This window comes from Xiphophorus hellerii, chromosome 17 (genome assembly GCF_003331165.1).
Source record: "Xiphophorus hellerii strain 12219 chromosome 17, Xiphophorus_hellerii-4.1, whole genome shotgun sequence".
NCBI classification, from domain to species: Eukaryota; Metazoa; Chordata; class Actinopteri; order Cyprinodontiformes; family Poeciliidae; genus Xiphophorus; species Xiphophorus hellerii.
The window spans coordinates 6,760,315-6,781,492 of record NC_045688.1 but is presented as its reverse complement, the minus strand read 5'-3'; the positions used below and the strand labels follow the sequence as shown (position 1 = coordinate 6,781,492).

At 39.1% G+C, this 21,178-nt stretch overlaps 1 protein-coding gene across 1 annotated transcript; it reads right to left on the bottom strand.

Annotated features, from left to right (window-relative positions):
• Window positions 1-486: 486 nt before the first annotated feature.
• Window positions 487-21,130, bottom strand: dcn (decorin). Its single transcript, XM_032589250.1, has 8 exons — window positions 20,698-21,130; window positions 11,449-11,675; window positions 7,429-7,541; window positions 5,718-5,931; window positions 5,380-5,493; window positions 3,787-3,880; window positions 3,320-3,458; window positions 487-1,927 (listed from the first exon to the last, which is right to left on the bottom strand). Exons 2-8 carry the CDS (start codon window positions 11,654-11,656, stop codon window positions 1,727-1,729), a joined length of 1,083 nt encoding a protein of 360 aa, XP_032445141.1. The 5' UTR covers window positions 11,657-11,675; window positions 20,698-21,130; the 3' UTR covers window positions 487-1,726.
• Window positions 21,131-21,178: the final 48 nt, after the last annotated feature.

Genomic DNA, 21,178 nt, shown 5'->3' with positions numbered 1-21,178 from the left:
ACACATCTGTAGGATGACTTATTGTTTCCAGATGGCAAGAAACCAGCCCTTTGTTCAAAGGAAGGATGTGATAGGGAGTAGGTTGGACAACTTTGAAGTTCCCATCGGGGTGAAATATGTTGAAAGCTGAACTTCAGTTTAGTTTATTTATATACGTCTGGTCAGACCCCCTTTTACTGAATAGAAACATCTGTTTGGGTGTTATTTTATGTAACATTTTGACTTAATCTGGGCTTGTATTTATATTTTTGCAACCCAGTGTGGGTTAGTGAAGATCAGTAGTTATATAAAGATTTACATATATGTTAAATGCTGATTAACCAACCCATAATCAATTGAATGCAAACTACTTACCAAGAAGTCAGTAGTTTACCCAATGAACATCCTTCTTGCTGTTATGTGTCTTGTCTTGTGTGCTTGCTAGTCAATTTTTCAGCCAATTCCCACATTAATACTGACTAAAATTCAGAAAATTTCAAACATAAACAGAAATGCTACTTTTTTATTAGTACTTTTATTTTGTTTAGGACACCTTAGCTGGAGCCCCTGCCCCGGGAAAAAAAAGAGAAACACCTTTCCTGCTGATATATTAAGTCTGAGCTAAGGTAAGTGCCTTGTGCCTTTAAGCATTGAGAGGTTTTTATACAACATTTATATACAGCGTCTATACATACAACATTCACACCAACACGGGCGCTTTGGACGCACCCTCCAATTTTTCATGACGGTTGAAGAGAGAAAGGACAAGTAGGGAAAAAAAGAAAAGAAAAAGGGAAACACATATGCGCATTAACGAATGATTTCAAAAGCACTTGGTTCAAGTCGAAAGGTAAAAATTAAGAGCATGCATATAATCTTTGGAAGTGACATCATCTGTTCAAGACATATATTGTTTATTCTAACTTTCTGAAGCCATTTTCAACTCGTGTTGAGGAAATCGCTGGGGAGAGAAACAGGAATATGATGAAGAACATGTAAAAACTACACTGCTGTAAGCAAAAGAAATCACAATGTGGAACAAGACACTGTTGCTTTTATCTCTATTTTTAAGTAAATACAATACAAATGGAGCACTGAGTTCTGTGCTGTTTGTTGATGTTACACTCTGGAAGCCGTTCATATTACACAGGTATTAGCTAGTACATACCAAAATAATAACAAAAGAAAAATCAGCTGTTATTTGTCATTTAAAACACAGGTTGCTCTTGCTGCCTGCTCTGCAGGCCAGCTGTATAATGAATAGAGGAAGACAAAGTTGAACTGAGTAAGATTTGTGACGTCGCTCCCCCTGAGCGAGGTGTCTTTTTGGTCTGGGTTCGTCTCTGTGTTGATCCACTGAATTAATTAACATATGCAAATTAATGCACTAAAACACGTATGCAAAAAAATGTAAAATCAAAGAAATGAATTGCTTAACTAGTTCCATGAATGATATGTTGTGTGTGAGTCCCACCGAGATGTGCGAGTGTTTACTATGAGCCGTGTGTATAACCGCTCCACATACCCTGAAGCTAAATATTGAGAGAGGAATGTTGTGTTTAAGGTCCATGTCTGCTGGAGCGTTGGAAAGCAGAGTGTAGATTAATACGTCATAATTTGTACGCTGGCAGTGGTGGAAAGGAGAAGTGGTGGGAGTCAGTGTTGTGGGGTTATGGTCTAACACACACTTGCAAAACGTTCATGCTCTCATCTATAAACACATTCTTGCTCGCGGAGGAGCTCGGCTCTACTTCTTCCTGTAGTTTCCGAGCTGAATAGCGGAGCGGTCGAAGACGCAGCGGAAGGTGATTGGCTGAACTTCCCAGTAGGGTACCGGGTTGCTGAACAGGCTGATACCCGAGTACATGGCCTTCTTGGTGTTGAATCCAGGGGGGCAGAAGTCCTCCGTTCCCACAGCGCCAATCTTGTTGGCGTGGAGGTAGACCACCTGGAGACAGGATTGAAATAATTACAACATGTGGTTAGTAAATGAGACGGGCACAGCTATAATTTAGGTTTCTGAAGAAAAGGTAAATAAAAATGATGATATGCCTCTAGAAGAATTGCTCAGATAAGTCAAACATTCAGAATCCTTTGCGTATGCTGCTCATACATCACTAGGCTGTCAGTAGGAGTAGAGATTACAAAACTACAATGCTTTTAAGACATCAAGGTGTTACCAAATCAACTGTGGGATTAAACTCTGCACTTCGGTGCGGTGCATCAGTCACACATCGATTGGCACATCTAACATAAATAAGAATCACTGCAGTGAAGTGCACTGAGCAAAGATTGATAACTATATTCCTGCCTTGAATAGTTTTTATCAGAAACATTTAGGATTTTCAATAGAACAACAAGCAACAAACTTAACAACAATCTCTTAGGAAAGTGTGAATAGTCATTATCCCGTAATATTGCATTTCCTCCTACTGATAGAAGGATAAATAACATTTTGAGTTATTTGAAATTGCTAAAGTCATCTGAATTTGTTAGTCTTTCAGAGCTCTGAGGATTTCCTCATGTTTCTTCAATCTCTCTATGATACAACATCCCTTCTATGTTGGAGGTTTGTCCTGTTTAAGCCTCAGACATTTACTTTGGTGTGTTACTGATTGTTGAGTTAAGAGTAAACACGTTGATTTCAAAAGAGCTGGCGGAGGCTTTTGATAAGATGACATCACAGCTTATTGAAGTCTGGTGAGGAATATAACAAGATCTCAAAAGAATTTAAAATGAGACCTTTGACTTTAAGGAACAAAGTCTTCATATAAAAAAGTTTAGAAACCACTGTCACCATGTCCAGGTTTGGTAATACAAGCAGGTTCACCCTGAATGCAGACTGCAAAATGCTTAAACATGTCTCTAAAAATCATAAAATGTCATCAAAGTAATTCCAGTTTTAATAAAAGTGCATGGTTGGATAATCAGAAAATGTAACTTTCAGGGTCCTAAAGAAAAACACAAATCCAGAATAAATTTAGCCAGAGAGCATGTAGACAAAAAACAGGACTTTAGGAGAAGCAGTTTTGGCCAAATGAATCTTTGGCCAAAAAGTTTGTCTTATTTGGAAACCAGAACAGAAGACATGTTTAGACATCTGCTCTGTATAAGAGGGCACCTGACAAATAAATCAGCTCAGTTTCCAAATGTAAAAAAAGAATCGAATATCTAATTGTCTCTTTTTTTTTTTAAATTTTTTATTTCCTTTATTTATTCTTGACTGCAAATGGAGAATATTAGTTTCAGAAACGCTTCTCGGAGCAATTTACGTGATGGCGCCTGGATTAGTAACATGTCGGCATTCGAGACTACCTATAATTCTGGAGCCATTGTGTACCTGGATGTATTTATGGTCAGGCAGGCCAGGAGGAACGCTGGTCAGAGCGTTGTTATCCAGGTGCAGCTCTCTCAGATGTGGCACGTTAGTTAAGCTGCCGTTTTCCACAGTGCTGATCTCATTGTAGCTCAGGCCGAGCCTGCAAGGAAAATAAGCGCAGTAATGAGTCATGTCTTTAAGAACCAAATACAAAAGAGCTCAACCGCCACGATTTGAAAAACGGAGCAATACTGTAAAAGTTTTTAGCCAATAAAGGAAGATATAGGAAGGAAGGAAGATAAGGGAAATGAGCATAAAGGTTTTTCATCGTTCACATGCTGCTTTCAATCATCTTTCACTGGAGTGATTTAAGAATGTTTAAAGGCAAACAAAGCTGTGAGCGGTTATGCTTCTGAAAATGTTTACTGTTGGCATCAATGCTGGTTTACAGCAAGCAAAGCTAGAAAGAGAAGTATCATTTTCATTACTTGGCCAGATTCTTCAGGCCTTTCAGGGTGCTGGATGTCACCTTGGTGATCTTGTTTGCGTCCAGGTGAAGCTCAGACAGAGAGCTAGGCAGACCTGCAAACCCAAATGAGACAGCATTACCATCCAGGCAGAGCTGAGGAACGCCACAAAATAATTTCAACTCACTCATCAAAGCAAATTTTTATCAAATCGAATCCCTTTTCACAGACTCCTTTCAGAGGGTAAACAGCAAAATTTCCACTTACTCGTCATTTTTGTGGTTTTCAGCAGAAGAAATTAATTCTAAACTCTTGGAAAATACTTTATGTTAATTTGCGACGCTTCAGCGAATAAATCAACTGCGAGTGAATCGCCAAGTGCTGAAAGAGAAGCTAAGCCACACATATTTGTGTTCCTCTGCTCAGAACTGGTTGATTGTAATTCTTCACAGCTGAATTAAACTTTAAGTACCGAAGCTAAAATGAAATGTATTGTTCTGAAGTACAAGATAAGCTCAGTCCACTGACGTATGACAGACAAATTCTGTTGTTAGCAGATAGTTTTAGACACAGGTTCAAAATGAATATTTTACATTTTTTATAAAATCTTCAACTTGTCAGTCCTTGGAGACCATCAATGCCTGGCCACAGATGTCATCTGTTCACAACACAAATTAACTAGTTTTTGATCTGCTTTACTTTTTCTGAATTTTATTTTGAAGTTTCTGGTAAAGCTCGTTATAATCGTGATAAAATATGTAGGTTTCTGTTTCAGATCAGACCCTATTCTTAATATTAGACAATAATAAGCTCACTTATAACATGTAATTCTCAAAAATCAGAGTCAAAACATTCCTTTTTCACAGTCTATAAAAATATTTCAATAAATGTGTATTTTGATCAAAACTGAACAATTATTTCTACCAAGTCTTCTGTTAAAATAATAATATATTTGTGAGGATTTGAGTTTTCTTTGTGTTTTATTTTAGGTTTTGGTGTCTATTGAGTCTCAGTGTTGTCCTGTCTACCCCTTGATTGTTCCCAGCTGTGTCTCGTTCCCTGATTACCCTCTGTGTATTTAATCCCACCTGTGTTTCTTGTTCCTTGTCGGGTCCTTGTCTAATCTGTCTAGCCTCGTCTAGTTTAGTCTGCCGTCTGTTATTCAGTTGCAACCAGTAGTGAGCATTAACTTTCTGCTCATCTGTGCTGCCTGGATTTTTGGATTTTGGATTTTGGATTATTGTGCTTTTGTAATTTATTTCATCATTAAACAGCCATCATTCACTCCAACCTGGGTCCTCAGCGTCCGCCTAACCACCTCTGCTAACTACACATCATGACAATATTTTGTCATTAGAGTTTCATCATCATCATGTCAGTCATTTTTTTTCACATCCAGAAATATGAAATTTTGTTCAAATGAGAAGAAAAGTGTAGCAGTCCCTGCAGAGTTAGTGTTTCAGCATATAATCTAGGGAATTGAGATCTGATAAGTAAGATACAAAAGATGATCCACAGACAACATTTGCAACTACAATCGCCAATCCAATTGTTAACGCCAATGCATTTGACTTTAATTCTTGTTTGTGGCGAGTTGTGGAAACGAAGCCTTACCTTTAGGAATTTCTGTGATGTTAGTGTCTGCAATTCGGATGTAGGAGACCCTCTTCAGGTCAGCGAAGGCACCAGCTTCAACTCCTGCACTCTTCAGAGGGTTGGACCCAAGTTCTAAAAAAAAAATGAAATAAATAATTAGTTAGGTATGGAAGTTTGCTTCTTCCAAGAATGTTCAAAGGATTCAAACCAAAAAGGTATTGAATATTCAGCAGTGCAGAAAACTGCAAGATGGTGAAGATTTGCAAGAAAATCAAACAATACTTCTATGTCTACCATAATCACTTTTAAGTATTCCAAGTTAAGTGGATTTTAAATATTTTTGTTCCGTCTCATACCCATCACAATGACCTGGGACATCCCCTGGAAGGAGGCCTTTTTGATCTTGGTGATCTCATTCTCGTGGATGCGAAGCTCCTGCAGGCTCTTGGGCATGTTGGCCGGCATCTCCTTCAGCATGTTCTTGGACAGGTAGAGCCGCTGCAGCTTGGTCAGAGGGCTGAAAGCTTTAGGGTGGATGGTGGTGATCTTGTTGTTCACGAGGATGAGAGCCTATATGGAAAAATACCAGTGAAATCGTAAACGGGGATTAAGTGGAAAATACGTCTTCCTGCTGCCAAGTCCAGGAAACCACAACCTCCACAGAAATTTGGCTTCCAAAGTAGATTAAATGAGAAAATTATATCGCTGGGATTACATTAAAAGACTCTTTAACACGTTCTCATGAAATTCTAAAAATATTGCAAACTGTACTCCTTGATATTTCTTTTTTTTTTTTTTTTTACATAAGAGTTATGCCTAAAGCTTTTCTCCTGGCAAAGTGAGAGGATGTAGCGTTATGTGTCTGGGCTTTTCTGGTTAAGGGAAAAGAAACATTATAGTGGAGCAGCTTCTGCTCTCTGACTGAGCAATTTACAATAAATATGGCAGGTGCAAGAGTTAGAAGGTGTAACACCACCAGACCATAGAATAAATCAATTATTTGCACCTGGGAATTTTAGTAGTATTAGTATGGATATATAAGTGATGTGGCTGACTTAAAATTAAGTAATAACATAAATTATAAAGCTCCTGTCAAGATATATAGGCCAGAAAGTACTACAAAATTGACAGTAAAATGAGAGATTAATCAAAATCAGATTAAAAATAATCGGGTTTTTACTTGCTTTTCAGAAAACGCTCTATCTCTTTCTGTTGTAAGCTGATACCTGCTCATGCAGAGCTCCTAAAAAATCCTAAAGTATACTCTAAGAAGAAACTAGAGTCCACATGGTTGCTTCAGCAGCAGAACCTGCCTTGGACAAAAGCCTGGCAGCTGCATTCTGGACAATCTACAGTTCAAATCACTAGTGATCCAGTTGAAGACTTGAATTTCACTCTTATGTAAAGTATGTGAGGGCTGCACAGTGGTGCAGTTGGTACCACTGTTGTTTGCAGCAAGAAGGTCCTGGGTTTCATTCCCAGCCCGGGGTCTTTCTGCACTGAGTTTGCATGTTCTCCCTATGCATGGGTGGGTTCTCTTCGGGTTCTCCGGCTTCCTCCCACAGTCCAAAAACATGACTGCTAGGTAAATTGATCTCTCTAAATTCTCCCTGAGGGTGTGTGTGTGCATGGTTGTTGTCCTCTCTGTCTCTGTATTGCCCTGCGACAGACTGGCGACCTGTCCAGGGTGACCCAGACTCTCTGGAGAAAGGCACCAGCACCTCTTCCGACCCCACTAGGGAAAAGGATGCTAGAAAATGGATGGATGTAAAGTATTTGACCTTATTTTGGAAACATCATTTATGCCTCATTTGTCCAGGTGGCTTTACACCTAAATTACAGCAGCTCAGTTTTACCACACTGCATGCAGCAAGTCTGTTACTTTTTTTTCTCCACACATTTTTGTATTTTGTCTTTGACGTTTTCAGAACTGTGTTGATAAGCAACTATGACTAGTATTGGTCTTTCCTGTTCCAGTTCTTCTCTTTTGTACAACAGCAATATTACTGGGAATAACACCAATTACTTAGACATGAAAAATAATAAATACATGTTAACGATAATTACGTGTAATCCTTTCAGGTGCTTGAAATCGCTCTCTTTGATCTCGGTGATCTTGTTGTTCTGCAGGTCCAGCAGAGTGGCATCGTCAGGAATGTCAGCAGGAACTTCCTTTAGACCTGATGGTGAAATTCACAAGAGGATCAGCTAAGGTGGATGTTATGCTGACGTCCACTAACAGACAGAGCTAGGTTTGCACGTAATATAAAGTTAAACAGATTTTACCAAAGAAAAATAAAAGTTAATTAAGGTAAAATCCTATGGAGCATGTAAGAAACTCCAAAAATAAACTGACTGCCGTCTTAAAAGCAGAGAGCATTTAAGTAAATGTTTATCTGTCTAAACATAATGAGACCTTGATCTGTGTAGCTAGATAGAAAAAGAAAATTATAGAAAACTTTATTAATCCCATTTGGGATTTTCCCTCACTGAAATTGTTATCAAGAGGAGGAAGCTTTAGTTTCAGATCCAACTCCCTGAAAACCTGAGATGTTTCTGATAGTTTTAAAAAAAAGAAAAAACATCTTTTCTTGTGTGTAACTTTTAATTGCCCTGTGTATGAATAGCGCTGTACAAATATTTGTCTTGGTTAAACTCTAAAGAGATGGTTGACTGCTTTCAACTGCTGTTTATTCTCACAAGAATATTTATCTCAATGAAAGGGAAAAAAAAAAAAAAAATCCCGGAATGTTGCTTTACAGTCCTTAAAGTTTCCAAAACAGTGGCTTTCCAGGGCGACTAAATAACTACTTTTTGTGCTCGGAGGCACATATGGTGGAAATCGACCCTAAAACAAATTTCCTTTGGAGTAAATAAGCGACTGCATACCTGGACAGCAAAGTCACACGGAACTGTTTTACTTGGCATTGGGTTACTGAAAATCCCATCTGTTTTGAAAGTCCTATAGTCTGGTGAGGTGGACAGTTTAAAAAAAAAAAAACTTCACAAAGACAGGAGATATGTCTCAGTGCACACACAACAACTCAAAATAGAGAGTTTTTATTTAAAACAAAGAGACATTTAATAAACTGTTTAACAAAGAATGGCTCTCCTTGAGTTTCTGGTCTACCTAACCTTTGGCCCAAACTCTTGTGATGACTGCAGACAAACATCACTTCTTGCAAGCTGTTTTTTTTTTTCCCTCTGTCAACTTTTCCAACTGCACAGTGAATGATCCACAAACCATCACAACTGTTTGCGGTCGCTGCCTCATTTACTTTGAGAAAAGTCAGACTGGCTCATCCTTCTGCTTACATCCACAAAACCTGAGAAATACGCTAAAATAAATTGATCACTATACTGTACATTATTTTTGGCTGACTTAGAAGACATGAAAACATGCTTTTGAGGCATTTATTAACAAATTACATAACATTGGATAGTATATGTTACACATTATATGACTACATACCAAATATGCACTCTGAAAGCACAACAAAAATCAGAATATCAAGCACATTTCTCTCAAAGGTTTCATTTCCAGTAGATTGATCAGCGATTGGGCAACATGGGTTGATCATCATCAAACACTTTCAATTTTGAATGTTTTTCTTTTCAGCAAATGATGAAATTAAACCAAACTAGTTTTGCTTTATGAAGCAGTTACTTTCTCCCACCGGACCAGGTCAGTTTGGACAGAAAACAAAATGTCAACATCAAAATTTGTTATGGTGATCTAAATAAGTGTGAAGTAAGTGGCAAAATTGTTTCCCTTCCTACAATTTGCAGGCATGTCCTTTTAATGACAGTTTTGCTTATGTGAGAATTTGGTAAGTTGAAATTTTTTTTGGCTTTTGTTTTGGCTGCATCGAAAATGTCTTGAAAGACAGCCGGTCTTTCTGGGAACGGAGACCAGAAACATGTTCATATTGTCGATTTCTGGAAGCTCTTTCTTCTTGGCAAAGGTCAGCTGACAGTTTGAATGTTTCCATTTTTGAATTTGAACGTTTCTTTGCCAGAATTAATCACATACATATTGAAATGGTGAGCAGAGCTCTCAGTATGGCTTATGAGTATGAGTTTGAACACTGATGTTTACCCCTGCTCATATTTAAGCCGCGGAGTGTGGGCGTGGGCGTGTGTGTGTGCGTGCGTGGGTGCGTGGGGGTGTGTGTGTGTGTGTGTGTATGCCAGCAGGTCTGGGAAGCAGATGGGGGTTCAGTGACAGCAGTGCCTATGTAGAAGTCGAGGACCCAGACAAAGGGCGACATCTTTGGGGGTACAAAGTCAAACGGAAATGATCATTTTTCCCTTTAACTGTCTTTATCATTAACATTTGACTCATCAACTCTTTGGAAGTAAATAAAGTTGCCTTATAATTTACATTCTGATTGATCCTCTGAATCCAAAACAACTCCTGTCTGTCTGCTGCTGTTTTATTTTATCCTCACAGAATCCCCAGCGGGTCCGCCTCCCTTCCTCCTAATCTTTTCTCTTCAAGAACAAGCCTCTCCCTTTAAAAACATCACAAAAAAATATCTAATCCTACTGCCTGGCTTTCCATTTTTATGTAATAAGTGCTATTCCTTAGACGGTGTCTGCAGGGATGACTCAAACTGCTGTATACTCTATACATCAGATAAAGCAAACATTGCAGATAAGCTCCAAACACCAAGCACGATGGCTGAAAAAACTGTTTAGATTACGCATAAGTAAAAAGAAGTGACCAAGTAATTGTAAAGTAAGCATTTCGCTGAGAAACACATCCTGGATTGTTTTAGGGGTTGCTCAGGACTTTCCAAAGTCAAGAGAAAGCTTTAATCTTCCTCAATGTTTAAGAAAACTAATTTCCCAGAAAGAGCAGATCATGCATTTGTTACAGGAAGTGAAGCAAGACTCAGAGCATCTGTGAGCGATTAACATATCAACACATGGCCTCATGTTCTCTGGAGAACTTTGCAGTAATGTGTAACACAATACACCCCTCGAATGACCGAGCCGGGTTTGGGTGGGAGGGTTGGTGACTTACTCTGCTTTTAAAGCATTGGTGTAACTCAGCTTGGTTAGATTTCAGTAAAACTACTGCAGCTGCCCGTCTGACCTCAGGCCTGGTACAATAAACTGGGTGCAGTACTCTGAAATCTGGGCCAAAGAATCAAATGGAAGACTGCAGGGAGAAAATGGATGTGGAGGCACTTGATGTGACTTCACGACTTCACTGCATTTATTTATTTTTGTACTTTGGAATCCCAAAGGTGGCATTTCCATCAACATATAGGGTTGATAATATAACAAATGAGTTCCTATAATGAGGCTGGAGGAGTGCTTAGTGAATGTTAATTTCGTTGGATTATATGAATTAAGCCTAACTGTTTTGACAGTGGAGCACGGTGCTTTGAAATTACAAGTTTGAGCTACAGAAACTGTGCCAGTTGAAAGTCGTTACATAACTTTGTTGTGGTCATCATAAACATAACCTTGCAAAAACTGATGCAGAAACTCTTATTTGATTATAAGCTTGATTTTGGTTAGATTCCAAAGGAAAAAAAACCCTCAGGAGATGTTTTTACTGCTTAATGTATCTCAGGCATTTATTGGTGTTTCCATTTGCTATTTTTTATGTTTAGGCATTAAAATACTTAATAAAAAGCTTAGGTAGAGCTATTAATTTAGACAAATTTCTACATTTGACGGTATTATCCCCTCATCTAAAACCCACCTTGTACTGTAGGCAGGATCTGCAGTTGGATGACATTACTAATGCCATCCAACATCATCCAACAACAAAACTTAATAATTGTTAAGTTTTAATAAATTATATTCCCCTGATTTGCATACAATTCTGAGTTGTGGCTTTCATTTAAGGTTTTCATTTATTTTGAGTTCCAAAAGTCTTGAAACTTTTAAAAACTTTGTCAGAACTGAATAATTGCAACGTTTTCTCTTGTTAGACCTGCTTCCCACTAGATCAGGACGTGGTGCAGTCTAGATTCACTTTGAAACGGGACATTTTTTAAATACAAAAATTACTAAATGAGCTGCACTTTTCTTTCATGCAAGCCATCATTTGGGTGTGCGCTGCTTTACCAAGGTCAGAGCACTGGATCACACGGAGGTGACACTGGCATCTGAATGGGCACTTCGGTCCTGCAGGGTCGCCAGGGGGGGCAGGCCCGATTGGATCAACCCCCGATCCAGCGTCGTCCTCCATCATGAAGTCTAGGAAGCCGGTTTGATGGAAGGGCAGAGCCCAGCAGGCGGTGACCAGAAGCAGGGAGAGGCAGGCGGTCCGCATGGTGCTGCTCGCAGAGAGCCTGCAAAAGACACATTGGAAGGGATTAGTGACAAAACAAGATCTGTTCTTTCAAATACCACTTCTAGTGCCGCGTTACTCATAAAAAAAACATAATATTGTGACTGATGAGGGTTTTAATTACAATTAAGGTTTTGATGGACAGATGTTCAGTTCTTGGTGGAAGGCAAAAGGTTTTACTTAGTTTGATTTGCATTAGGAGTCAGAACTTGAATCTGGGATTTACGTCACAATCGAGTTGATTGCATTATAGATGCATAAAAACAGGTGGAATGTGCTGGTTGTGATGCTGCTACTGGTTGCATGAAAGGCCTTTGGAGGCAGTACGAATGGCAGTGTTTGGGTTAATATGCATTGTTCACCAATATGCCAAAAGAAAAAACAGCTATATTTTGAGGTAAATGTGCCTGAGTATTTCCATTTTGTTTTATAGTTACATTATGTAAAAAAAGAGAAAATCTTCATTAGGGTGTATTACATTCTCATTGGATAAAAACACTGAGAAACCATTTCATGGCTTTGTGTAATTCAGCAAAGAATCTTAAGAAATACATATAATACTTTATTTTATAAAAGAAAACTATTTTTATGCTAAAAAATAACATATTGACAATTAGTTTTATAATAATGTTAACTGTAATATTTATCTTTTATTGCTTTATATCAGTGCAAAAACTTGACAAGCAAAATTCCAGTTGTCATCCTGCTCTTTATTGTACTACAATTTGAAATTAGCTGGTTAGTTAGTTGTGATATATTTGCATGGCTAGCTAGCCTGCAGTCAGCTTCTTTACAAGTTTATGGCTTAAAAACAGTAGTTCAAAAATAGCATTAGTGTACTGAGTGATGTTTGGGGCTCTTTCGGTGTCCACACCATGACTTTTTGTGTTTGTTTTTCTTTTGTAACTGGAAATGATTCCAAAAAAGCCAAATTTGCTTTCCTTTTAAGCTAGAGAAAAGTGTAGCAGTCTTCTTTCAGCCAGCTGTCCAGCAGTGTGCAGCAGCAGGTGATGTATGGGCAGCAATGCATTATTACAGTAGAAACACAATGACAAAACTGTCTAAAACTCTGGCATACCTTTAAATTTGTCTTGTTCTCATGCTTTAGTATTTGGCAGCTTCTCTAGCATGGCTCCTATTTTATTAAATACGTAAATATATGAAGGACTTCATGGTTGTAAAAAACAAAGAACCTGAAAGGAGAGATAACATACATGCAGCTGTGAATGAAAGACTTGCTTCCAAGATGTAACGGTTTAGCTGAGTGCATTGCTTTAAGTGGAAAATGCTTAACATTTTAAACAAAAAATCATTTGTCTACTTTTAGTTTGGCTGTTTTAGTCGGCAATTTCTGTTAGTGATCCATTTATCTCTTAATTATTGCTGACTTTTGGTGCTTTCCCATAGTTTGAGTGCTTTTCAGACTGTTTAAAAATTTTTTATGAAATGGAAAAATCCATAAAAGTAGTTATCCCTAACTGATGATACACTCTGTAGGGATTTCCCTTCACTCTCCCCCCATAAACTGTTTATCCATTCCTTTTTCTAGACTAAGCACTCGTTTTGACACCATAAAAAGTGGTTAAACAATGACTGAACGCATCTGATGAAAAAAATAAAATAAAAAATCCCCAAATTTATAAATTATCTATTTTCTTTACTCACTTTTTGTCAATTTATAACTAACCAATCTTCTCCTAAAGTTGATGAGTACACCACTGGCTACTGCCACATCTGCAATAACTTTTACAGAAATACACAGGGAATGCATTGCAGGAAACTGCATAGCTACAACTGTAGACCACTGCTCCATATTTTCTCCTGCTTGAACATAATAAATCACAGAGATTGATTGTCTGTCAAGCATTTTATATTAGTAGTGGGTGTCAACAGCATCAGGGAGTTTCTATTTACTATGGAAGCAGAAATCAGTGGGAGCATCACACTTCCTTGTCTATTTCTAGGCTTCAACACGACTTAGATGACACATGCAGACGTTGTCTTAAAATCAGACACATACCAGACATCTGTACAACCCGACCTTTTTCCACAGACACACACACCCACATACAGTCGATTCACTCTCGTTTTTGTTTTCTACACAGCAGAGAATCACATTTAAAAAAAAAGGAAAAGGAAACTGGTAAGAAGCCAAACCTGTTCCATCCGACGCGGTGCCACAATAATTGAAGGGCTGGGTTAAGCCGCAGCTCCAGCGGACCTTGACCCAAACATCATGATCGGGATGGGGAAACCTGCCCAAGACCAGCATTTGGCCACTGCCTAAAAGCAACTCTCAGCCCATTTAAATGATCTGTAAAGATGATGGGCTGTGCCTTTTATTTTATTTGTCTTGTGACTGTGTCCTATCTTGATAAATCTCATGTTTTTTTCTAATCATTTTGCAACAGACCCTATGTATAATACACTTTGCTGTGAAAAGGTGTCTTCTTTCTTACACATTTAATCTGTTTTTGCTTTGTGTCACATTAAAATGAATTAGGGCAAATTTTCGTAACATAAATTTAACCCAAGCAAAACAAAAATTTGGTTTTCAAATGATGATTTAATTTATCCAAGGAACAAGCTACACAGCTGGCTCTGTTTGATAAAGTAGTAAATGTGCCTAATCATTACCTGTACCACTCTTGGCAGCAGTAGCTCCCATTAAGAGTTTATTATACCTGTTAATGAGTTTCTTACATCACTGTGGAGGAATTCTGGCCCACTCTGAAGAACTGTTTAAATTCAACCACATTGGAGGGTGTTCCGACATGAAAAGGCCAAATGTGCTTAGTGTTAAGGGCTTTATCTACAAACAGTGTGCCAACTGTACACAAGAGCTCAAGAATCAAGAAGAGGATGTCAATAAAATTTAAAAGTTATCAACGGCAGCCATCCCAGTACTTCTGGCAACGTGGAGTTTTCATTCATAACAGTTGAGGTCAAACGGAGAAGAAAATGTTCAGGGGAACAACAGAAACCAACAAGAGGTGTGAGTTAAAATCTTTACAGTGTTTGATGTCTGTGTGAGATGGAAATAGCTGACCATTATAAATGCAGGTTAGGGTTACGTCAGGTCAAGGAATGAGAGCTGAGAGCGACGCTCTGACCCAGTAGTAATTATAGTCTCTGCCCACAAAAGCCAGTACTTTATCAAACTGTACGGCTCCAGTACTTTGAGGATTGAAATCGCATCCATCCAAGTGTTTTGTCTCCCGTTTTGAGCATATGACGTGTTAAGACATCTTTTACACGTCCAGTCTGAATCTGGAACTATGCGTGTCAGTGTTTTACTTCAGGGGAAAGTTTTCCAAGCAGTTGGAAACATTGCATCCTCCGGCTCCAGTCTAAGCACAAACCAGATCCAGGAGAAGGATTAATTCAAATGTCTGACAGGCTGACTAAGCTTGGCGATGTTCGCTTTTCATGCTTTTGAAAAAGCTGACAGTTCAGTCCAACCAAAGCTTTGTAAGGAGACTCGGGAGCAGTGGTTCTCCATCTTGAGATGTTTATAGCCTCCCCAGGTCAAATGGAGCTTGTAGGTTCTTTTACTGGATATTTTATCTGAGTTGCCTGATTGGTACCAGGCACAAATCTTTCACAGAAATAAGCATCATTTTTACCAGTTTGTGTTAAACTGATTGGACTTTCAGTGTTGTATAAAACTGTGCTGACTAAAGCAACCATGTCAGTCTTGTCGTCTAGCTATTAAAATCATAAAATACTAACATGTGGCCTGTTCTGTGATCAGAGACGCTCTGTTCCAATTCTACTTGATAAAAGCACCAGTACTCTGAGAATAACATTAATTTAACTGCTGTATTAATGGACCATAGCTCCTTGCTTTAACTGTTGGCCACGAGCGCATAAACAGATGCATACAAACATGTTTATTGGTGCTCCATTTCAAATGTTCTTCCATCTGTCTTGCCATCAAGCTGTCAAACATTTTCTGCAAACAATTCTGCAAATAGGCAAGAAAATGTGTTGTTAACGTTAATAGTTTTCTTTCTTGCAAAAAAACAGGAAACCGGAGCTTTGTTGTAACTCATAACCAGGTTGTTAACAAAAGAACTGTTATTTATTTTTTTTTTTTTAAAGATTGTTTTTGAAAAGTCTAACCACAATGTGGAATCTCAGCTTCAAAAGGTTGGGTCGTTAGGATTTCTCTTATATATATATTCTCTGTTTGGTGCAATTTCACATCTTTTCAGAATGAAAGATATGAGCCAAAATGCAACTCTCGGATCATGAGGTACAACCGGGAACAAAGTCATCTGGGTCAGGGTCGAGCAACTGTACTTCCACATTGTTAGGCTGTAAATGAGGCAGTTCAGGCATCTGATCAAGAGGCTTTTTGGGTGCCTCGGTTTTCCAAATTCCACTTGGAGAAAATCCAGGAGCAGACCCCGCAGACCCCGAACACATAAGGACTTTATATCCCTTGTGGCCTGGAAATCCCAGGAAAAATCCAGAATGGACTGTGGAATATCACTATGGAGAGAGATTGACGTGTTACGTCTACCACCCAGTCTTGAATCGGTGGAAAACAACAAACGGATTGATGATGCACAAGTTTAGAAAATAAAACCTTGAGAATAGATTTGAGAAAAATGTCCATTCAAAGAGTTTAACAAAAGATTAGGATTCCAAACATAGCTTAAATCCATGGCTTTCCGAGCTTTCCCAGCTGGATTAAGTTGGGATGAATGTATGGAAACAATACTTGAGACAACCTGCTGTAGCCCTGGCAAGAGTTTCTTCATTGCCATTCGAGTCACACACGTCCACCAAACTGGGAAGATGGCCAAAACTTTCCTCTTTCCTCCCCGTTTATGCACACACATAAAATCCTGGCAAGGGTGGACTAGTGTGCTCAGACTAAAGCAATGTCGAAACAAAATGCTGCAGCAGCGCTTCTTGAAGTTTTTACTCCAAGCACTACTTCAGAAAACCTCTCTAAGAGTTTCTGTTTCTGATATAAAAATACAGCTGTACATGCTAACGCTTTGCAGACTTAAAATACGATTTTAGTTTATATTTTTCTCTGTCTCTGTGTCATTTTTAAGAAGGACATGGCATCTAAACATCCACTTGCCAGTAATAGGGGAAAACTGTAAAAGAAAAATGTCCATTTTCCTCTAATTTAAAGCTTCTTGCTCATTGTGAACCAACTGGTTGCATAATAGTTTGACTAATTTTTTCTGCTTTTTTTTTTTTTTTAAGATGTTGAGAACTGCAATGCAAATCTCAGAAAGTCTATCCTGCAAGTAGATCCAAATCACTTTTTCACAGTTCAGTATGCAGTATTCACCTATTCGGAGATATGTATTTTTTAAGGATGTCCAAATACCTGTGTGTGGTGCACTGTGATATTTTATGTTTTATGTAAACTCTCAGTAAGCTATAGAGCTGCAAAAGAGAATGGCCTATTTTCCTATATACAGCCACTAAAACCATAGTCATTTTTATTTTATCTATTTGTTGAATATAGATTTCTTCCAACAGATAAGACGTTTTTCACTGCAGACCATGTGGTTCAAATTGAAAGAGAGGCTGTGTTCTCTGTCAGTGTTCAATGAAAGCTGAGCAGAGGGCAGCTGAAATGATCCTCTTCAACTTTTATGATGTTCAAGGCAAAGCTCTACATTTATGGAGATAAATGTAGAGCTTTTCAGGAGGTTTTCTTTTCACATTACCAAATGGAATGGCATTGAAATATGTAAGAAGAATAAAAACAGAGGTGGGACCATGCCAGTGCCAGAAGTTTTAGCCAATGAAAACACATTCAGCAGGAGCAAAATGTGAGTCAAATACATATTAACAAATGAAAAATCCATATTGCCAAAACAATAGTAGGGTTTTCAACCTAGCTAACCCATGTTGGAGCTTCATATTGAGACAAAATACTTGTTACTGTCAAAAATACCAAGCGGCATCATAAACATCCTTCATAAGTGAGTTACAACTTAATTCCAAGTTTTTTAACCGTTGCCATGGTTGCCAAAGCATCATGTTGAGTTGGTTCAGCAAATGATATGGTATGGATATGATATGGGTCATAAAAGCTCAGTCAGGGTTTTATCGATTTTTGTCCTCCAGCATGAAAAAACCCGGTCGTTTTACAAACCAAGGAAGAATCATACTTCTCAAAATAAAAAAAAGAAAAAGAAAACTGGCTTTGATTGTTGAGTTCTGGAAGATCAGTTCTATATTTGGAGTAGTACTTTCATATTTAGTAAATGAAATGTAGTTATAGTCTTTGAACGTCATACAATCAGTTGATTATTTCGAAAGTGACATAAGACCATTAAATGCTCATTAAGCTTGTAAACAGAGGACAAATTAGTGAATAACACAACTAGCTGTAAAACTATCTTAGTCCAAATAACATTTTACAGTTAGAAACAAATTGCTATTGTCTCTCTCAGCTGCACCGTATCATTCATTCGTTTTATGATTTGTCGGGGAATAGGGGTGTAGGATGACATTTCCTCTGATGGCAGCCACCTTGTCTACTCTCCCTTCTTCTCATTTTTCTTGTATCTCCCATCTATCCCTCCCTCCACACTCTCCTGACTCTTCCTTCTAGCATTACTAATGTTTCCCAGATAGGAAGCACAGAGACCTTTGCATGAGAGAGGAAAGCAATTAGCCTTTATTTCTTTGCCACTTTCTCTGTTGTTGGAGCCTTTACTTGAAATGTTCAGACTAAGAAAACCAATGAGAAACCAGACTGAGTGTACACAAAAATCTAGCAGTGACAGTCAAAAAAATCACACAAAACATACCTAAACTTTGTGCATTACCTCCCGTTTCCTCCACCTCCCCCAAGGCCTGGGTTTGCGTCTGCAGAGCGGCTGTCGGCAATTTATCACTGTAAGGTATTTACTAGGCCACAGGATGTTTAAAACATGGGAAGCTCTTTAAGTCTGTCAGCAAATGAATGTGAGTTCCCCTCCCACGTGGTTGCCCAACACATCATTTCGACTGTCGTCTGAGGAGTCAGAGGTCAGCGGTGTTGAAATATTTCTCCAACGTTTGAGGATTTTCTGTTCTGTCCAGTTCAGCTTATTTGTATCAGCACCAATTCACAGCCAAATGAATCTCAAAATGCTTTATGAAGCCAGGTGAAGAAATGAAGTCAGGCTGGTGAACTCCTGCAGAAATCATCGTGTAGACAGACTTTAATTCAGGTATGTACAATCCAGTTTAACCACAATTATAATGCAAAACAGTTAAATTCAGTTTGTCTTAACAATGACAGCACTTCCTAATCCTGAGCCAGCAGTTTCCTATAAAAATGTGCATGGAGATGGCCAAAAAACATCCCCAGAAGCTTCTTGGGATGTTAGAAAATCAACCTAATCTTCAATAGCTGCTTTCAATGTTCTTGCCCCAAAAACACCCGGCCAATGAATCTCACAGTCACTGTGATTCCTTCAACTGGAAGATCATTATGGGGCTTTCCGAACATGCCTGTGAGACAGCCAGTGGTTAAGCCACATTTCAGCTGTTTCGTGTGAAAAACCGTCACCCGACCATCATACCTCAACCTCATTATCAGTCTGCTCTGCACAGACGTGGAACAGCCTTCCCTCCCTTTTCTTCCCCTTTGCATCTCTTCCTCCCATTCTGTGCTCGCTGCTATTCCTTTTAAGTTTTCCTTTTTCTTTTCTGACCCCTCCGGTCATGGAGAGAGGCTCAAACGTGGAACTTTATGGCGTTCCAATGAGCAAAGTGGGGCAGGGAGAATGAGAGTTCCTGGCTACTGTCCATTTGATCCCAATTGTTCTCTTACTCTGCTTGACCTGGAAAAATAAAGTCCAGATGGAAAAAATGCTGCCTGTGTGTGCAAGAATCTGGGCCTTGCCTCATCCAGTACTTCCATTTGCTCATTGCTTTGAGTTTATTCTCGTACTTTGTGCTTGCCTTTTTTTTCCCTGTAGCTTTTATTTAACTCTCAGTGCCATTTTTGAGTCCATTTTGCCTCTCAGTTTCACTTTATTCACTACAACTCAACCACATTAGTTTCTTCCCTTTCTGCGCAGAAAAAAGATGTAATGAGTTAGCAGAGAGTTGTGCAGAGGCTTGCCGGGAAGCCTCCAGATGTCCCTTTGATGGAAGAAGCTGTACCATTACAGGATTAATGGCACTTTATGTGTTGCCAGGTAAAAAAAAAGGAAAACTCTTTCTTCATTTCCTCTTTTAAGCCTTTTACTTTTAAGTTGCCCCCACACCCCAAACCTTCAGGGCAATTTTTTTAGGTTCCTGCTGAGAAGAAACAGGCACTTCTTATCAGAAAGATAAGAGATTGGAATTTACATAAATTGGCTGAAATCTAAAATGTTTGACTAATGAGGGAAACTTTTTTTCATATAAAACCTTGACCAGTTATGGTGGCAGTTAAAGAACACAATGAAATAATCAAAGATGTTTTTTTTTTTCCCCTCCTTCCCTGCATTCGTCTTTATGATTCCCCAATGGAAAAGATGATCCAGCAATATTTCTTCTCAGATGTTAACCTGGAATCAATCAAGTTGAAAAGCAATACTTTAAAAAGAAAGCAACAAGCTCACTCTGTAAACCCCAAACATCATATGGGCCTCAACTGTGTATACTTTAAAGGCAACCGAGGGACCAGAAGAATTTGAAGTTGGGTACCAGCCTGATCAGCCCCACCACACCCCCTTTCCTGCAGCCATTTCTCTTTTCTTGACTCTTTTTGTCCTGTATGCAGATTGAACTGATTAAGGAGTCTCCTCACATAATCATGAGTGCTGTGAGTACAGGACTTGGCAACATATCTGGAATATTACAGCACGAGAGCGGACAAAGGGGAGGAAGGAACGATGTAATGCTTATAAAAGATGAACAAACTCACTGAATCTCGAGACCTTTCACAAAACACCGCAACTATCTCGAGAGAATGACCTACTGCATTGAAATAAAAACCAAAGATGCCGTCTTATCTACGGCAGATTTTCCAGTTTTCCCAGCCACAGACGAGTAAAACCTACCTGTTCTCAGTGGAAGCCAGGCAAGAAGAGTAGAAGCCGGTGAGATGAGCTTGACTTCCAAAATCCTGTCAAGTGGGCGGATGAGAGTACGAAGTGGCTGACGGGGCCTGTGGGGTTGTTTGAATCGGAGAGCGTGCAGCCAAAATCAAGCAGGTGTGCTCTCTCACAACAGGGGGAGGAGAGACGAACGGCGAGGAGGGAGAAGAGAGCGAGCGGGACAGGAGGGGAGAGGAGAGAGACAGAAGGAGGGTGGGGTCCGACCAACAAGCTCCTCTCAGGACCCAGACAATTGGTGGAGAACTTCCCCTCCGCTCCTGCTGTTCGGAGCCAAAAACAGCTGGAAGTGGAGAGGAGAGAAGGGAAAAAAAAGAAGGGCTGCGGGAGTGGGAAGGAGACAGGGAGAGGGAGGAAAGAAAGTAAGAAAGTAGGAAGCAAGGCAGGAGTGGAAGAAAAAGAGGCAGAGAGCTGGAGTTTAGGATTT